The sequence below is a fragment of the Aquarana catesbeiana genome, linkage group LG03 (assembly GCF_042186555.1).
Source record: "Aquarana catesbeiana isolate 2022-GZ linkage group LG03, ASM4218655v1, whole genome shotgun sequence".
NCBI classification, from domain to species: domain Eukaryota; kingdom Metazoa; phylum Chordata; class Amphibia; order Anura; family Ranidae; genus Aquarana; species Aquarana catesbeiana.
In genome coordinates, this window is record NC_133326.1 from 139,623,121 (window position 1) to 139,643,074 (window position 19,954).

Below are 19,954 nucleotides of genomic sequence, written 5' to 3' on the forward strand. Positions count from 1 at the left end.
AGTATACTAAATTAAATGCAAAGTTTTTTTTTAAATTTTGTACTGAAGTACACCTACGGTTGCCACGGCATCCCTTTAAACACAAACACATTAATTACACAGGTTCTGTGGCTGATTACGGTGGTAATAAAATTCACATGGCTCCTTACCTGCATTAAATTAGTTTCAGAACCTGTGTAATTCAGGGGTAGTTCAGGGGTTTAAAGGAATGGGGTGGCAACCCTAAGTCTACCCCCAGACACAAATCTGTAGTCCACATGTATACAGGTATTGAAGTATACCACTGTACACAGATCCGTAGTCCCCATGTATACAGGTACTGAAGTACACCCCTGCACACAGATCCGTAGTCCACATGTATACAGGTACTGAATTACACCCCTGTACACGGATCAATAGTCCACATGTATTCAGGTACTGAAATACACCCCTGTACACAGATCTTTAGTCCACAACATTTATACAGGTACTGAAGTACACCCCTGTACACAGATCCATAGTCCACAACATTTATACAGGTACTGAAGTACACCCCTGTACACAGATCCGTAGTCCACAACATTTATACAGGTACTGAAGTACACCCCTGTACACAGATCCGTAGTCCACAACATTTATACAGGTACTGAAGTACACCCCTGTACACAGATCCGTAGTCCCCATGTATACAGGTACTGAAGTATACCCCTGTACACAGATCCATAGTCCACATGTATACAGGTACTGAAGTATACCCCTAGATATATAGTGCACAGGTATACAGGTACTGAAGTATACCCCTAGACACAGATCTGTAGTCCACATGTATACAGGTACTGAAGTACACCCCTGTACACAGATCCATAGTCCAAATGTATACAGGTACTGAAGTACACCAAGAGACACAGATCTGTAGTCCACATGTATACAGGTACTGAAGTATACCACTGTACACAGATCTGTAGTCCACATGTATACAGGTACTGAAGTATACCCCTAGACACAGATCTGTAGTCCACATGTATACAGGTACTGAAGTATACCCCTAGACACATATCCGTAGTCTACATGTATACAGGTACTGAAGTATACCCCTAGACACAGATCCGTAGTCTACATGTATACAGGTACTGAAGTATACCCCTAGACACAGATCCGTAGTCCACATGTATACAGGTACTGAAGTACACCTCTGTACACAGATCCGTAGTCCACATGTATACAGGTACTGAAGTACACCAAGAGACACAGATCCATAGTCCACATGTATACAGGTACTGAAGTAAACCCCTAGACACAGATCCATAGTCCACATGTATACAGGTACTGAAGTAAACCCCTAGACACAGATCCGTAGTCCTCATTAAGGAAGAGCTCCAGCGTGTTCGCACACTCCACGTGCAGAGCCCGCCAGGAAGTCAGCACGGCGCCGCACTAATCACAAGCAGTGAGACGTTTTCCTGATGTGCGGCTGCAGAGATCGGGAAATGTCTCACTGTCTGTGATTAGCGCAGCGCCGTGCCGACTTCCTGGCGGGCTCTGCACATGTAGTGTGCGAACACGCCGGAGCTCATCCTTAGTCCACATGTATACAGGTACTGAAGTATACCCCTGTACACAGATCCGTAGTCCACATGTATACAGGTACAGAATATACCCCTGTACACAGATCCGTAGTCCACATGTATACAGGTACAGAATATACCCCTGTACACAGATCCGTAGTCCACATGTATACAGGTACAGAATATACCCCTGTACACAGAGCCGTAGTCCACATGTATACAGGTACTGAAGTATACCCCTGTAAGCAGACAGTCCTCACATATATGTATATATGGATCTGCATCAATGCTTTGCACAGCCGGCTGTACACAACACCTGTCGCTCCAAAGCACAGAAATACGGCTGTACGACACTCGGCGCCCCTGTGCACAAGTCCTCAACCTATTTAATTGTGATTTACAGGCCTTATGCACACTGGATATTTTGCTAAACTATTTGTTTGCTGGCTTTGTTGTGAACAAGCACGAGTTATCCGAGTGAAGCCGGTCTACCAATTTTCCCTGTAACATCCCGTCTTTGGCACTTTGACAATAAAGTAACTATTCTACAGAAGTTCTTCCTTCCATGGTGTGCGACTAATTTTCCTTTTCCTTCAATTACTATTGACGGTGGTGAGCCGGGGCCAGCAGCACCCACGAGGAATTCTTTATCCACAGTCTGAGTGGCGTAACACTCTTTCTGGACTATTTCTTTCCTGGAAGCAGCATTTTGGCCAAAAAAAATGTAAAAAAAAACAAAAGCTTGAGTATAAATGCGTGTAACATGTTTAGGAGCGTCAAGTGCATGGGTGGTAATTCATTTCAATCATTTTATCTGGCCGTTAGAGTGGAATAATGCTCAAACACTAAACGCGCCTATCGCTTCAGTGCGTTTAGACACATAGATGCGTTTACATGCATTTAGGCGCAACAAGCATTTTTTTTCTGCCAAAACTCTGCTGTTCCTGGACGCACTGCCTGTGGGGGTTTTTTTTTCTGCCTCTAAACACCTATGTGATAACGGACACATAGGCTAACATGCAGGGGTGTTTAGAGGCAGAAAAAATAAAACAACAAACACACTTAGCAGCAGCAATGTTCACAAGGTCTTACTAATGACATTTTCAGCATATGTCGTTCCCCTTTACGTTCCCTTCGAATAAATGACGTAGTAGGACTTTGTACTTCCTGATCCTGGCTGGACTTTCAGGACCTCTGAGATAAGGTTGTCCTCAGCAATACTCACAGTGCTGTAGTAGGTCTGTAGTAAGCGGGATATAACAGAGCGCACAATACGCACAATACGGGACACACTCCCCAGGATCACCATCTTCTTCACTGGATAATCAGTAGAAGTCAGGCAGCCCTTGAGTAAGGGAGTGTCTTCAAATCACGTACTGCGCAATAGAAGAAAGAGCAGATCCTCTCTATCGCTTTATTCTGTCCCCTATTAGGGCTTATTGGCTGCATTCACACCTGAGCGATTATATGCTTGAAGCTTAAAAACGCTGGAGGAGAAAACAATGATCATCTATTCACATCTCCACTCCATGTCGCCTGAAGCTCAAACGAATTCTGGAGCATTTTTTGTTGCTGAAATCCAGCAGATTTGGGCATTTTTGGTGCGTTTTATTCTAATAGAAATGAATGGAAATGCGTCATTCGTGCGTTTTTGTGCGTATTTGCACATTTTTGCACAAATGAAAAAAAAACAAAAAAAACAGTAATATATGAATAAATGTAAAATAAATATACAACTAAAAATCATCAAATAAGTAAAATAAATATGTAATACATTAATAATTAACCTTAAATATTAAATACATTATTAATAATAATAAAACAATAAACACCCAAACTCAAAAAAAAAAAAAACAATAATAATTTATTTTGGGTTAGGGTGTTTAGCGATTATTTTATTTGTTTAAGGAGTAAAGGTTAAAGTTAAGGGTTCATTATTTATTGTTACTTAGTATATTTAATTTATTTTGTATTTATGATTTTTATTTGTGTATTTATTTTACATTTATTTATTTAGTCTCTGTTCACACCAGTGCGCTGTGCAATGCAGCTCTGCGCTGCAAATCACATGTGATGTCTGTGCAATGCAATTTCAGCTACTATCTGGCTGAATTTGCATTGCATTCGAACCAAACTCCCACAGGACCCTTTTTTTTTGGCCGTCCCAGAATCAGATCACATGGGTGTTCACACCCATGTGATCCGATTCATGTCTCAACTGACAGTTCGCAGTGCGGTATGCGAACTGAACTGATTTGGGGGTGTCATTAACTTTCTATTGACACTCCCAACAGTTTGCAAAGTGCAGTGTTAACTGCCTTGCGAGTCAAGTGAGATGTGGAAACTCACAGTGGATTCGCAGGGTTCCCGCATCACACTAGTGTGAACCGAGCCTTTTTATTATTCATATAAATAAAATTAAATTAAAATAAATAAAATAATAAACCCAACTCCTAATCCTAACCCTAACCTAAACTGAACTTGGACCCCTTACCCTAACGAAAAAACATTATAATAAATGAACAATAATAAAAGAAGAAATAATGGAAAAGCTAAGAAAACAGAAATATCTAGCAACAAATTATGCAACAGATAATGTTTTTCTCTATTGACTAATTAAAAAAAAGCCCAAAAACGCTGCATACAAAGGAGCAAGTGGCACAAAAAACGCTCAAAGACGCTACGCTCAGGTATGAATGCAGCCTTACTCCACAATCTCTGCATTCACTGTGCCTTTTGTTTTTAGTGCATTTTTTTATTTATTTACTTTTCTAAGTTGCATTCACGCATGTTTGCACACAATCATTTGCAGTGTTTGTGGTGCAAAATTGGTTTGCCACCTTTTCTTCGAGCCAAACCCGAACACTTCAGCGGAGCTTGGCATTTTTTTTGTAGCATAAACTACGAGATTGTAAAATACCTGGGACACCTCTGTGTATCCTAGGGGAGCAGTAATGCGGCACGCGCAGCGGTGAACAGTGGGTGTAGCCAATTGTATATAGTGCAGGTGTGTGTAATGTGCAATATAGTGTATATAGTGCAGGTGTGTGTAATGTACAATATAGTGTATATGTAGTGTGTAATGTTTGGTGGAGAGCCTCCCAGTGTAATTGTAATGTAAGGTCTCCTGGTGTAGTATGGGGGGGGGGTGGAGTCTTCCTATAAAATACACTTTTTATCTTTCAAAAAGTGTTTCCCAATGCTAAACCTTTCATCTAAATTGCTTCATTTGTAAATGAAAAAAAGCGAATATAAAGGAATATTAGTGGTAAGAAAAAGCCCTTGTGGATTTCATTAACCTTTTTTGGGGTTAACTCTCCTTTAAGGGGGTGTGGCAGGAGGCGTGTCCTATGCCTACAGACGTTTGCTAGTAGGTAACCCTCATTCCCATCTCAAAATGTTGGGAGGTGTGTGTATGTATGGGGGGGGGTGTATGTTTGTATGGTGTATGGTGTATTTGAGAGGGGGGGGGGGGGGGGGGGGGGGAGTGGTGAGCATGGGCGTCCTCAGAACATTTTTTGGGTGGGCATCATTTTAGGGTCACCCATGCACCGCCACTTTTCGACAATGTCACTATCATATTATCATGGTCAGAGACTGCAGACGTAGTACAGTCCCTAGGATAAGTAATGGATAATGGTCAACAGGCCCTCTTACCAGACCCAGCAAAACTACAGCAGTGATCCCTCCGGCTGGACGATCGCTCACTCTGGGTTCCCCGGGTGACTCTGGTCAGTAGTGTAGCATGTCTGTACCCTGGTAGTGGCTCAGTCTCACTCTCTCTGGTGGTGCTGGGCAGCGTGGCTCTCTGGTGGCACTGGGCAGCTTGTCTCTCTCTCTGGTGGTGCTGGGCAGTGTGGCTCTCTCTCTGGCTTCTGCCTAGCACACTCCTCATTCTTTGTACTGTAGCACTCTCTCCCTCAGCTTTTTTCCAGGCTGCAGTCTCTCAATCTCTCTCTTGATCGAGCTGTAGCCTCCTGCCTGTGGAAAATGGGGCCGCCAATCCTTGGGACTACATGTCCCATGATGCTCTCCTCTCCTAGCCTCCTTTGATTGGCCCTCAGTTATGGCCAATAGGGAAGGAATGGAGCCGGCAGGAAGCTGGGTGGGGGAAGAGTGGTGAGGAGTGGGGGGGAACGGTGTGTGTGTGTGTGTGTATCTATATATATATATATATATATATATATATATATATATATATATATATATATATATATATTTGGGGGGAAATGGTGAGGACCGTATGTATGGTGTATGGGGGGGGGGGGGGGGAGAGTGGTGAGGACTGTATGTATGTATGGGGGGGGGGGGTGAGAAGAACCCTTTGAAATCCTGACATACTAAGATCACAAAAACTTACTTTACAATCTAAAGATCAGCAAGGAACGCAGGGGCTCTGCCTTCAACCCCACCTCAGGCTCCGTGTCCCTTCTTTAGCCAGCCAGGGGAGAGCATCGGGCAGCATGGAGGCTCCGCCTCTGCCTCTGTGTCCCGTCTGCAGTACACTGAGCGGACAGTGCAGGGGGTAGATAGGGAGGCAGCAACAGTAGGAGCAGATACCATTGCGGACCAGAACTCGGGACACGGCCATGGTGGCACAGCTTAGGCAAGGCACGACGCACAGAGAACCACCGGCGGGTCTGAATAATGTGACCGGGTCTTAGGCGGGCAGAGACCCGGACACATGTTTCAAAACCCGTACTGTCCGGGTGAATCCCGGACAGGTGGCCACCCTAAGTGTAAACTAGACGCATTGGAATACATTCATTTTTCTTGCATATGCATTTGTACTGCGTTTTTGCTGTGCTTAACTCACGTGACTGCATCTGGTGTGAATGAGCCCTCAGTGATGACCAGCACACACTTCATTACATTCCTGTACAGCAGCAGCAATTACAGTGCAGACTCTAACATGGGGTAATCATGTATCTGTACACCAGGTGGTGCTAGAAGAATCACACAGGATGAAGCGGGCTCGTGTGCAGAGAACTGTCTGCTTGCCTTGTAGTTGGATCTCGGTTTGGCCCCAAAACTACAGTCATATGCAGGGTCAGCTACACCCACAGCTGTACAGTCAGACATAGGTTCCTTCTAGGAACTGCTATTGGTCCTTTTCAGACGCTCCTTAAAGTGTGCTCAGTGTCGGGATAAGGCTGCCATCTCATCCCTTTAAACCCAAACACATATGAATTACACAGGTTCTGAGGCTAATCTAATGCAGGTAAGGCACCAAGTGAGTTTGAGTGAGAACCTTTGTAATATATGATTGGTTTTAGGGATGAGGTGGCAACCCTAACAAGGTCACCCAGGGCGAAGATGCCAAACAGCGCCCCCGCAGATGGAGCAGCAGGAGGGGTGGGGTCAAGAACGATGCATGCAGCGCACCTCACAAAAACATGTAACATATAAATTTAACAGCAGTTCACATCCTATCTAGGGTTGCTGCCTCATCCCTTTAAAACTGAAAACATATTAAAGTACACAGGTTCTGTGGCTGATTAAGGTGGTAATTAAACTCACTTGGTGCCTTACCTGCATTAAATTATCCTCAAAACCTGTGTAATTCATATGTGTTTGGGTTTAAAGGGATGAGGGGGCAACCCTAATTCTATCTCACATGAAATATGGGAAATGTACCTGTATCAGTGTAAGAATAAGATGCTCCCATTGGTGGTGTCACTGGAAGGAAAAATGTGTCTGTTATGACATTAGTAGGAAAAATGTTCCAACATCAGTGGTGCGAGTCTAGAGTCTTCTTTCTTAGATAAGCGTCCCAAGTGCGCGCCCTCCCCCCTTTCATCCGGGTCCCTAGAGCCCTCCCCCCTTAAATCAAGGTCTCCAGAGTCCCCCCTTCTTACATAAGAGTCCCCAGTGTCAACATCTCTTACATTAGGGTTCCCAGAGCCCCCCTCCTTTAATCAGGATCCCCAAAGTCTCCCCTTAGGTCAGGGTCCTCAGTGTCCACCTCCTTTCACCAGGGTTTCCAGATTCCCCACCTCACATCAGAGTCCCAAAAGTCCCCCTCCCTTTACATCATTGTCCCCAGAGATCCCACTTCCATCACTGCAGCAAACAGCTACAGGGCAGACAGATAAAAGCTGGGGCAAAGGGACCCGGCAGGTCTGCAATAGCTAGCTCCATTTTCCTTTAAAAGTCAGAGCCTGGGGACGAGGCAAGCATGTTGTCAGGGCTGGGCCCAGCCCTTCCTTCTCTGAGCTGGCTGCTCAGCTGTCGGCTAATTGCCAGCTCCCATCTCTCTCCACAGTTACTCAGCTGTTGTTCATATTCTGCTCGTCAGTCCTGCCTACTTAAAGCGGGGGTTCACCCACACCGCCAAAAAAAAAAAATATTAAAAGCCAGCAGCTACAAATACTGCAGCTGCTGACTTTTAATACATGGCCACTTACCTGTCCCAGGGTCCAGCGATGTCGGCAGGAGACGCCGAGAACCCGCTCGGTTCTCGGCAGCTGCCACCGCCATCCTAGGTGAGGGAATCAGGAAGTGAAGCGTTGCGGCTTCACTTCCCGGTTCCCTACTGCGCATGCGTGAGTCGCGCTGCGCGTCCCTAGTGGTCCCCGCTCTCTGCTGGGAGCTGTGTGTTCCCAGCAGACAGCGCGGTCGGGACGGGAAGAGGCATAGACTCCCATGGGAGTCTATGCCGGAAGTGGGTGCAAATACCTGTCTTAGACAGGTATCTGCACCCCCCTGCAAGGTGCCAAATGTGACACCGGGGGGGGGGGGAAGGTTCCGAAAAGCGGAAGTTCCATTTTTGTGTGGAACTCCGCTTTAAGCTGTCCAGTCCAGAGGGTCTCTGCCTTCGCCTTGGTCAACATCACAAGAAACATTGCCTGCGGTCCTGTTTAAAGACTGGCTTTGCTGACATCCCTTCTGGCTCCAGATCTTGCTTGCTGTTTCACTACTTTGATCCCTGACTTCTGGCTTGGCTGACTATCCATTCCGGTTACTGAACTCTGGCTATGTTTGTTCTTTTTACTTTTTTTTATTATCAAACAAGTGTGATTTAACTGTACTTCTGTCTCGGTCTGATTTCATGGTTTCTGACAGTTGGCGAAGGCCAAGAATTCAGAAGATGCAGTCAATCCACTTGTTGGTAATATTTTTTCCAGATTGAATGAACTGGATCACCACGTGGATCAGTTCACCATAGCGTTACAAACGCTCCAGAGTCACACGGCTCACCTGGAATCTCCCACTGTGGCCTCCCCCGATATAACCTAGGTTGCAGGCCGACCCTGCTGCTGCCCTAGTCTCTGTGCAGGCACCCGCCTCGAGTGTTACCTCTATAAGAGGTATGTCTGGTTCCACTTCACTTCCCCAGCGATTTGGGGGTGATACAGTCCAATGCAGAGGGTTTCTCAACCAGGTTAAGATATTCTTTGAGATGCTGCCCCAGGCATTTCCCACGGACAGAAGCAAAGTAAGTTTCATTATATCTTTGCTTTCTGAGAGAGCCTTGGCCTGGGCAAACCCTCTATGGGAGACACAAAAACCTGTTGTCTTGAGTTACCCTGAGTATGTGGCTTTTTTTTAAAGGGTATTTGATGTTCCCGCACGCTCCGCTTCTGCTGCCAAGTGCCTCATGTCCATCGAACAGAATACCAGAACTGTTGCCGATTACGCCATTGAATTCCGTACTCTGCTAGCAGAGGTTACGTGGAACAGGGAGGCCCTTGTGGCTGCTTTTTCTCATGGTTTCTCGGATACCATCAAGGATAAGATAGCAGCCCGAGATATACCCACTGAGCTGGAGAAGTTGATCACGTTTGCCATCCTCATTGACTCCAGACTCAGAGAAAGACTCTCTTTTAAGGAGCCCTTGCGGAAGCCTCCTACCTTTGTCTCCGAGCTTTGCAGTCCCACCTGTGCCTCCTGGTACCGAGTCAGTGAAGTGACAGTGAAGCTGAACTCATGCACTTGGGTTTCACGTGTCTCTCTGAGGATGAGAGAATCCTTAGAAGGAGGGAGAGATTGTGGCCAGGCAGGTCACTTTTTGAAGTCTTGTCCTACCCGTCCAGTGAACGCCCGAACCTTGAGGTCCTGTCATGGACAGACCTTAGGTGGCGTTGTTTCATCCCCAGTTATCCAGAAGGATAAGCTCCTGGTTTCGGTTACCCTTTCTTGGGCTGAGTCGTCCTTTGAGATACAGGATCTAATCAACTCTGGGGCATTGAAGCACTCGATTCCGCTGCAGCTGCGTGACACTCCACTTGCCATTAAGGCTCTTGACGGGAGACCTCTACAGCCTGCCCATGTGGCTCAGACGGTTCCGTTGTCAATGGCCGTAGGGGCTCTTCACCATGAGATTATCCAATTCCAAGTTATTTCCTCACCCAAGTTTCCGCTGGTTATTGGTTATAGAGGCACAACCCCTCTTTTGATTGGCTCCATGCTGAGGTTCTCTTCTGGTAACCACAATGCAGTGAGACATTCTTCCAGAAGGCAGCCAAGGCTCTGTGCACCTCTTCACTCTCCTCCCTGCCGGAGGAATACTGTGATTTTAGCTAAGTCTTTGACAAAGGTCAAGCCGGTAGTTTTCCTCCATACCAGCCATATGATTGCGCAATTGACCTTCAACCTGGGGCCATACCCCCTCATGGCTGGGTTTACCCTTTGTAGGTCTTGGAGGATAAGGCCATGGAGGAGTATGTTGCATACGCACTTTCTCAAGGTTTCATCCGCAAATCTTCGTCTCCTGCTTGTGCTTGTTTCTTTTTTATGCAGAAGAAGAGTGGTGAACTGAGACCTTGTATTGATTATAGGGGTCTCAATCGTTTCACGATTAAGAATGCCTATTCAATTCCATTGATTACGGAGTTATTTGACCAACTCAAGGGAGCAACAGTTTTCACAAAGCTTGATTTGAGAGGGGCATAAAATCTCGTGAGAATTAAGGAGGGCGATGAGTGGAAAACTGCGTTTAGTACCATAACAGGCCATTATGAGTACCTCATAATGCCTTTTGGCCTTTAACGCCCCAGCAGTTTTCCAGGAATTTATTAATGATGTGCTCCAAGATTTGGGAGGGGGGGTGGCAGACCAGAGCAGCAGGCTGCTGTTAATCTCTATACGCAATCAATTGAAATGTATGTGAAAACCCCATAGTAAAAAAATCGCATAGATCTGTCTGCACGCTGAGAACCTTGTGCAATAAAAAGAGGTGTTGAGATCTTGTGCTAGACAATGTGCAAAGGCAACTTCTTATAAATAGTACAGGTGAGTATTTGCAAAGAAAACATTCAGTTCATAAAATAAAAATGAATAAAAAATATAAATACATCCTTGATATCTTGTGCAAAAAAACTAACATATAAAGTGCAAGTGCTGTGGTGATTTAAACATCTCTATTGAATTGAATAAATCAGAAAATCAACGTAAATAATAACATAACAATAACGTACATTTTCTGATTTATTCAATTCAATAGAGATGTTTAAATCACCACAGCACTTGCACTTTATATGTTAGTTTTTTTGCACAAGATATCAAGGATGTATTTATATTTTTTATTCATTTTTATTTTATGAACTGAATGTTTTCTTTGCAAATACTCAACTGTACTATTTATAAGAAGTTGCCTTTGCACATTGTCTAGCACAAGATCTCAACACCTCTTTTTATTGCACAAGGTTCTCAGCGTGCAGACAGATCTATGCGATTTTTTACTATGGGGTATTCACATACATTTCAATTGATTGCGTATAGAGATTAACAGCAGCCTGCTGCTCTGGTTAGCGCAGCACCACCCCCCCCTCCCATTTCTGTTCAGTTCGGGTTTGTGCTTGGCCCTCTTTTCGGTGCGTGCAGCTATCCAGTCGCATACGCTTGTTTTATTTCTCTTTCTTTCTCTTTTTTCCAATTGGGTAGCGCAGGAATACTTTCTATTATATCCTCCGAGATTTGTTGCAGTTATGTGTGGTGGTTTATCGCGACAATATCCTTATTTTTCCCTGGAGAGCCACCACACAGATGTCTGTCGTGTGCTTCAGAAACTAAGAGAACAATTTCTATTGTAAACTGGAGAAGTGCGAGTTCCATCGTGAACAGGTTAAATTCCTGGGCTATGTCATTTCCACTGCTGGTTTTTCGATGGACAAAGAGAAACTTTCGGCAGTCCTACAGTGGCCCCGACCTGTGGGTTTACATCCTCTGCAGCGTTTCCTGGGCTTTTTGCCAACTATTATCGGAAGTTTATTCGTAACTTCTCGTCTCTGTTCAAGCTCCTGACTGATATGACCAGAGAGGACGGTAACCCACAGAGTTGCTCTCCGGAATCCATTAAGGCCTTTGAGAGTCTCAAGGCTGCCTTTGTTTCTGCTCCTGTGTTGGCACATCCTGATCCTACGTTACCTTTTATCCTTGAGGTTGATGCTTCTGAGACTGGTGTTGGCGCCCTTCTGTCTCAACGTCCTACCTCTGAGAGCGCTATACATCCTTGTGGCTACTTTTCCAAGAAATTGTCACCTGTGGAGTGCAATTACGAGATTGGTGACAGAGAGCTGTCGGCGATTATTTTAGCCTTGAAAGAATGGAGACATCTCCTCGAAGGTACCACTGTACCGGCTCTCATTCTTACTGACCATAAGAATCTCACATTTTTGTCTGAGGCTAAGCGCCTCTCTCCCAGGACGTGATGGGCTCTTTTCTTGTCAAGTTTCAATTACATTGTCCCATTCTTACCCGGTAGTAAGAATGTAAGGGCTGACGCCTTGTCACGACAATTTTCCTCCACTTCCAAGTTGGAGTCGGTTCCGGTTCCTGTGATTCCTCCTGATCACATTCTGGCTATGGTTCGCACCAGTCTCACTTCTCCTTTGGGTGACAAAATTCTTGCTGCTCAGGTCCATGCTCCGCCTGAGAAACCTTGTGACCGCTGCTTTGTCCTAGAGAGTCTCCTTACTGCTGTGCTCCAGACTTACCATTCTCCCAAGGCTGCTGGCCACGCTGGGATGAATCAACTCGTTTGGGCCATTTCCCAACAATTCTGGTGGCCTAGTCTACGTGCTGATGTAACTTCCTTCATAGCTGATAGCTGCCTGTTCCATGTGTGCTCAGAGTAAGACTGTGGGCCTCGTACAACCCATACCCAATGGAGAGAGGCCCTGGACCCACCTGTCTATGGATTTCATTGTGGAGTTACCCAACTCCCAGGGCAACACAGTTATCCTTATGGTGGTTGACCGTTTCTCAAAGATGTTTCATTGTATTCCACTTAAGAAGTTGCCCACTTCTAAGGAACTGACTTCCATTTTTGCTTGGGAGATCTTTCGCTTACATGGGCTACCCAAGGTGGTTGTCTCTAACAGGGTAGTCAGTTTGTGTCCTTGGAGCAATTCCTACGTTGCTATATTTCTGACAATCATAACAACTGGTCAGACCTATTACCGTGGGCAGAGTTGCTCACAACAGTGCCTTGAATACTGCTTCCCAATTGTCCCCGTTTATGGCGAATTATGGTTTCCAACCTTCCATGTTGCCTGACTTGTTTGTTCTGCAGAGTATTCCTGCATTAGAGGAGCATCTCCGTGGTCTTCGTTACATTTGGGCACAAGTCCAGGAGGCTTTGCGTCATGCTAATGATGGGTATAGACTCCATGCTGACCGCAGACGCCTGCCTGCTCCTTCCTACCAGGTTTGAGACAGGGTCTGGCTGTCATCTTGCAACCTCCGACTTCATGTTCTCTCACTGAAGTTCGCACCTCGGTTTATTGGGCCTTTCCGTATTCTTCGCAGGATTAACCCTGTGGCTTACGCATTAGACCTTCCTTGTAATATGCGTATATCGAATGTATTTCATGTCTCCTTATTAAAACCTTTAGTCTACAACTGCTTTATCACCTCGGTGCCACGTCCTCATCCTGTACAGGTTGAGAACCATGAGGAGTATGAAGTACAGTCCATTGTTGACTCCTGTAGGTTCCGTGGGCACATACAGTACCTGGTGCATTGGAAGGGGTACGCTCCGGAGGAACGTTCTTGGGTCTCATCTGCGGACGTAAAAGTCCCTGTTCTCCGTGATTTCCATAGACATTTTCCCCTCAAGACTGATGGCCCTCCGAGGGGGGGGGTCGTTGAGGAGGGGGTACTGTCATGGCTAGGCTCAGCCATTCCTTCTCTGAGCTGGCCGCTCAGCTGTCAGCTAATTGCCAGCTCCAATCTCTCTCCACAGTTACTCAGCTGTTGTTTATATCCTGTTTGTCAGTCCTGCCTACTTAAGCTGTCCAGTCCAGAGGGTCTCTGCCTTCGCCTTGGTCAACATCATAAGAAACATCTCCTGCGTTTCTGTTTAAAGACTGGCTTTGCTGACATCCCTTCTGGCTCCAGATCATGCTTGCTGTTCCACTACTTTGATCCCTGACTTCTGGCTTTTCTGGCTATCCGTTCCATTTCCATGTACTCTGGCTATGTTTTGACTAAGTTTGTTCTTTTTTTTTTTTTTTTTTTTTAATTATCCAAGTGTGATTTAACTGTACTTCTGTCTCAATCTGATTTCATGGTTTCTGACACGTGATTGGTTGCTTGGATGATCAAACCAACCACTAGTACTGACAGGCAATGCAGTGGCGGTGCTGGGCAGAGAGTGGATGCTGTCACCTCTGATCTCTGCACTCAGCGTGGTCACGGCAGCAGGGACACTATCTAGTATTTGTGCAGGACGCTCGGGGCGGGGGAACACCCACTGTGCAGGACGCTCGGGGCTGGGGAACACCCACTGTGCAGGACGCTCGGGCTGGGGAACACCCACTGTGCAGGACGCTCGGGGCGGGGGAACACCCACTGTGCAAGAGGCTCGGGGTGGGGGAACACCCACTGTGCAAGAGGCTCGGGGCGGGGGAACACCCACCTGAAAGCCATTACTGTCTCTTTTAGCAGAAACAGGGCACTAAATGCTGTGACAGCGACATAGGCGCACGCAGCCTATTGCATTAGGGTGTGCACTTCAAAGCTCAAATACATGCCTGTGTGTGTGTGTGTATATATATATATATACACACACACACAATTATTATTTATAATTTTATATATATATATATATATATATATATATATATATATATATATATATATATTCAAACAAGGATTGCTGTACTTAAAATTTGGCGTATGTATTCACCCCCATAAAAAGCTCTGATGCAACCAATTACCTCCAGAATTCACATAATTATTGAAATGATGTCCACCTGTGTGCAATTAAGTGTCACATGATCTGTCATTACATATACACACCTTTTTGAAAGGCCCCAGAGGCTGTAACACCTAAGCAAGAGGCTCCACTAACCAAACACTGCCATGAATAGGGCGGCACAGTGATGTAATAGGTAGCACTCTCGCCTAGCAGTAAAAAGGGTCGCTGTTTTGGATCCCAACCACAACACTACCTGCCTGAAGTTTGCATGTTCTCCCTGTGCCTACGTGGGTTTCCTCTGGGTATTCCAGTTTCCTCTCACACTCCAAAGACATGCTGGTAGGTTAATTGGCTTCTGTCTACATTGGCCCTAGCATATGAATGTGAGTTAGGGACCTTAAATTGTAAGCTCCTTGAGGGTAGGGACCGATGTGAGTGTACAATGTATATGTAAAGCGCTGTGTAAATTGACAGCGCTATATAAAGTACCTTAAATAATAATAATGAAGACCAAGTAACTTTCCAAACAAGTAAGGGAAAATGTTGTTGAGAAGTACAAGTCAGGGTTAGGTTATAAAAAAATATCCAAATCTTTGATGATCCCTAGGAGCACCATCAAATTTATCATAACCAAATGGAAAGAACATGGCACAACAACAAACCTGCCAAGAGACGGCCGCACACCAAATCTCACGGACCGGGCAAGGAGGGCATCAAAGAGGCAGCACAGAGACCTACGGTAACCCTGGAGGAGCTGCAGAGTTCCACAGCAGAGACTGAAGTATCTGTACATAGGACGACAATAAGCCGTACGCTCCATAGAGTTGGGCTTTACGGCAGAGTGGCCAGAAGAAAGCTATTACTTTCAGCAATAAACAAAATGGCACGTTTTGAGTTTGAGACTCCCAAAATGTATGAAGGAAGGTGCTCTGGTCTGATGAGACTAAAACTGAACTTTTTGGCCATCAAAGAAAGCGCTACGTCTGGCACAAACCCAACATCGCCCAAAGAACACCATTCCCACAGTGAAACATGTTCTGTCCACCAGATGTCTTGCTGATGTTTTATACTGGTTATTTGTACCTGTGTTGTTAAATTTACATGCAAAATGTGTAATTTTACTTAAGACAATCATATGTGGTGTGCAGGCTCCATCTAGCTTTCCTTTTTGGTATTGCTGCAGTTCTGTTACTTTGTTTATTTGTATGTTTAACTAAGGAAGTTGTCAGCAAGTAGGGAATTCTGGGTAGAATCTTAACAGGAAGTGATCCAGTCACCATTCTTTTCAACACATTGAAAGGAGCAACACATGTATTTCTCAATCTATCGCCATCACCCCATAAAGAACTTAAAAAGTACGTTTTTACTATCCCATCTTGTACTGTATATAGTTGTTTATGCAATGTATGCTGTATTGTATGCAATATTATACTTATTAAGGTCTATTTCTGTTATTTTGTAGTTTCACCTGGCTTGTTCTAATAAAACTGAGATCAAAGAAATATGGTATCTACAGTTATTGGGATAAGAAGATTTAGCTATCTGCTCCTTGAGACAGAACAGTGACATTTTTAAGCTGACCTCTGAAGGGAAGATAAGCTGACTTTGGAAGTCTGTACAGCCCGGGGCTATGCAGTATCCAGAACAGTCAGAAGCCTTAAAGAAACAAGCCTGCGGCAGGCGAAGACAGCAGCCACGCTACACAGAGACGCGCTCTGTCAAGTAGCATTGACACTAGAACGGTCTCTATACAGCAAGACAGCTTCTTCCCCGCAGCCATGTCTCACAGTGGGACATCTTCTTACATAACACATTCACGAGCAAGGTCATCTGTCGCAAATGCAGCAGCTATCGCCCGTTCATAAGCTGAAGCAGCAAGAGCCAGGGCCGCATTCACAGGCCAAAAGTTTCAGATGAAAAAAAGAAAAGGCCCACCTTGATGCAGAAAGAGTACGCTTGGAGCAAGAGGGAGAAAGAAAGAGTACACTTGGAGCAAGAGAGAGAGGGAAAGAATACGCCTGGAGGAAGAGCTAGCCCAGCAGGAAGCATCTCTGAAATTGCAGCAAGCTATCTTAGAAGCTAACATGGAGAAGCTGGCAGTAGAAAGACGCTGCCGCCGCCATTGCAGGAGCAGAAGCTTTAGAAGCAGCCGTCTGTGATGAGCCAAGACTAGGTAGCAGCATACCGGGTCTAGAAGAGGACCAACAAGATTCTTCACAGCACACGTCAGATTATGTCTACCAGCACTGGGACCCAAGCAGCATCCCACAACAAGAAATCAAACATAACGTCAGTGAGTCACATCAAATAAAGCAGCAACAAGACGGCCTGGGACCCCAGCGCTACAAGCAAGAAAAATCTGACAGAGTTCCAGACTTTCCAGTTCCAACCAAACCTTCTACTCCACACGGTACCCAGCCTTCATACAAGCATCAAACACCAGTCTTTACTCCAAAGGTGTATGCAACGAGCCGGTACGAACTGCCAACCTTATGTAAGTTTAAACCCAGCGCGCCTAAAGAAGAGACTTTTACCAGGTATGCCTTTCCACCGCACTACAATACACCAGCAACCTACCCCAATGCCAATCAGGCTACTGTAGACTTTGCCAAGTTTCTGGCCAAAAGAGGGTTAGTTACCCAAGGACTTGTCATATTTAGTGATCGCCCGCAACACTACAGGGCATGGCGATCCACTTTCCAGAGTGTCATTCAAGGTCTAGATCTATCCTGCAGGGAACAGATAGAACTCCTCGTAAAGTGGCTTGGCAATGATTCTGCTGAACATGCCAAAAGGATCAGAGACATTAATATAAACCACCCTGAGATAGGCCTTACAAACATCTGGAACAGACAGGATAGATGTTATGGCTCACCAGAGGCTATAGAGAGTACACTGTTTAAAAGGATAGACTTCCCAAAAATACCTAGCAGAGGTTACCAAAGACTCAGAATTCAGTGACCTGTGTATGGAGTTACAAGTTGCTAAAGAAGAAGGAGACTTACCTGGCCTTTCTTATCTTGACTCTGCTAGAGGTATTAACTCCTTAGCAAAAAAACCTTCCTTATGAGTTACACGAAAGATGGATTACTCATGGCTGTAACTACAAACAAAAAACAATGTGCCTTTTCCACCCTTTAGTGAGTTTGTGGACTTTGTAAACAGACAAGCAGGAATGAAAGATGACCCCAGCTTCATTTTTCCAGTGTCTTATACAACTTCTGGCCCTAAATAACTCAGAGCTCCAGTAGCAGTGCACAAAACTAACATTTCTTCCCACAGATTTGCAGAGTCTCAGCCAGAGGATCAAGACAGCAACCCTACTAAGTTCTGCCCTCTACATAAGATGCCACATCCTCTTCTGGAATGCAGAGCCTTCATGACAAACACCATCCAGGATCGCAAAGCTTTCCTCAAAGAGAACAACATCTGTTACAAGTGCTGCTCTTCGTCCACACATTTCGCCAAGGACTGTAAGGTCAGTGTCAAATGTACAGAATGTGACAGCACAAAGCACAACACAGCTCTACACCCAAGGCCTACTCCAAGAACTTTTCCACCTGTTCATAGGGACAAGGCGGGGAGACCAAAGATTCTAGCACAGACGCCATAGCAATCACTTCACAGTGTACTGAAGTTTGCAAAGGAAGTACAGGTGGCAGGTCCTGCTCTAAAATCTGTCTCGTGAGAGTTTACCCAAAAGGACGCAGGGACAAAGCAGTCAAGCTCTACGTCATCTTGGATGATCAGAGTAACAAGTCACTAACTAGATCTGTGTTTTTTGACATTCTAAACCTTAAAGGCCCCAGCAGCCCTTACTCCCTTAGGACTTGTGCAGGTACAGTGGAAACGTCGGGGAGAAGAGCTGACGGTCTACAAATTGAGTCTATGGACAGTAAGACATGCCTACCCCATGCCTACCCTTACCAACCATAATAGAGTGCAACCAGATGCCAGACAACAGATCAGAGATTCCCACACCAGACGCAGAAGCTCACCAGACTCACTTGAACCACATAGCACATCTAATACCAGAACTAGATGATCAGGCTCAGATAATCTTACTCCTAGGAAGGGATATCTTGCAAGTCCACAAAGTAAGAAAACTGATCAACGGTCCTAAAAATGCCCAAAAACTGGATCTCGGGTGGGTCATTATAGGTGATGTTTGCCTGGGAGGTGCACACAAACTGGCATCTGTTAATAACCTGCTCACTAGTACTCTCGAGAATGGTCATCCTACTCTTTTACAACCCTGTCAAAATCACATTCTGATAAAAGGAGCTACCACACAACAACCCTGTACCTCTTCCCTTCCTAAGTCCCCTCTGTGACAGCAATACCTATGACAATGACCAAAGCAACCTAGGAAGCACAGTGTTCCAGAGAACAAAGGAAGATAACCAGGTAGCAAGGTCTATTGAGGATAGGCTCTTCCTAGAAGTTATGGAAAAGAGTATGGAGAAAGACGGGACTAATAGCTGGGTTGCACCTCTTCCCTTTAGACCACAAAGACGACGTTTTCCTAACAACAGAGAACTAGCATATAAACGTCTCACTTCCCTAAGACGCAATCTTCAAAGGAAACCAGAGATGAAAGAACATTTCTTTTCCTTCATGGAGAAAATATTCCAGAATGGTCATACTGAGATAGCCCCAAACCTCAAAGACTCAGAGGAATGCTGGTACTTACCCATATTTGGGGTCTATCACCCTAAGAAGCCAGGACAGATTAGAGTGGTGTTCGATTCCAGCGCCAAACATGAGGGTGTCTCTCTAAATGATGTCCTCCTCTCTGGCCCTGACCTTAACAACAGACTATTAGGAGTACTTCTCCGCTTTCGCAAGGATTCAGTCGCATTTATGGCAGACATGCAACAAATGTTCTATTGCTTTCTTGTTAAAGAAGAACACCGAAACTTTCTGAGGTTTCTCTGGCTCAGGGACAACAACCCCTCTGGAGACATCACAGAATACCGCATGAGGGTGCACATATTTGGCAACAGTCCTTCCCCTGCAGTTGCTATATATGGCCTTAGACACTCTGCTAGAGAGGGAGAGTCAGAGTATGGGTCAGATGTCAGACAGTTTGTGGACAAGGATTTCTATGTGGACAATTGCTTAAAATCACTACCCACAAATGAAGCCGCAATCAGTCTCCTCAAAAGAACTAAGGCAATGCTTGCGTGTTCCAACTTAAGACTCCACAAGATTGCTTCCAACAGTAGAGAAGTTTTAGAAGCCTTTCCTGTCCTAGATCATTCTA

At 45.2% G+C, this 19,954-nt stretch overlaps 1 protein-coding gene across 3 annotated transcripts in view; it reads right to left on the reverse strand.

Moving 5' to 3' along the window:
- Nucleotides 1-19,954, reverse strand: part of LOC141131716 (transmembrane protein 53-like) — a 141,803-nt gene that overhangs the window by 89,935 nt on the left and 31,914 nt on the right. Inside the window, exon 1 of one of the 3 annotated variants that reach the window (XM_073619304.1) lies at nucleotides 2,770-2,922. The exons of the other annotated variants lie outside the window; for them this stretch is intronic. Coding sequence (XP_073475405.1) covers nucleotides 2,770-2,853 — 84 coding nt within the window. The 5' untranslated portion in view covers nucleotides 2,854-2,922. Of the gene's footprint in view, nucleotides 1-2,769; nucleotides 2,923-19,954 lie in introns of those variants that run through there. 3 annotated transcript variants of the gene reach the window in all.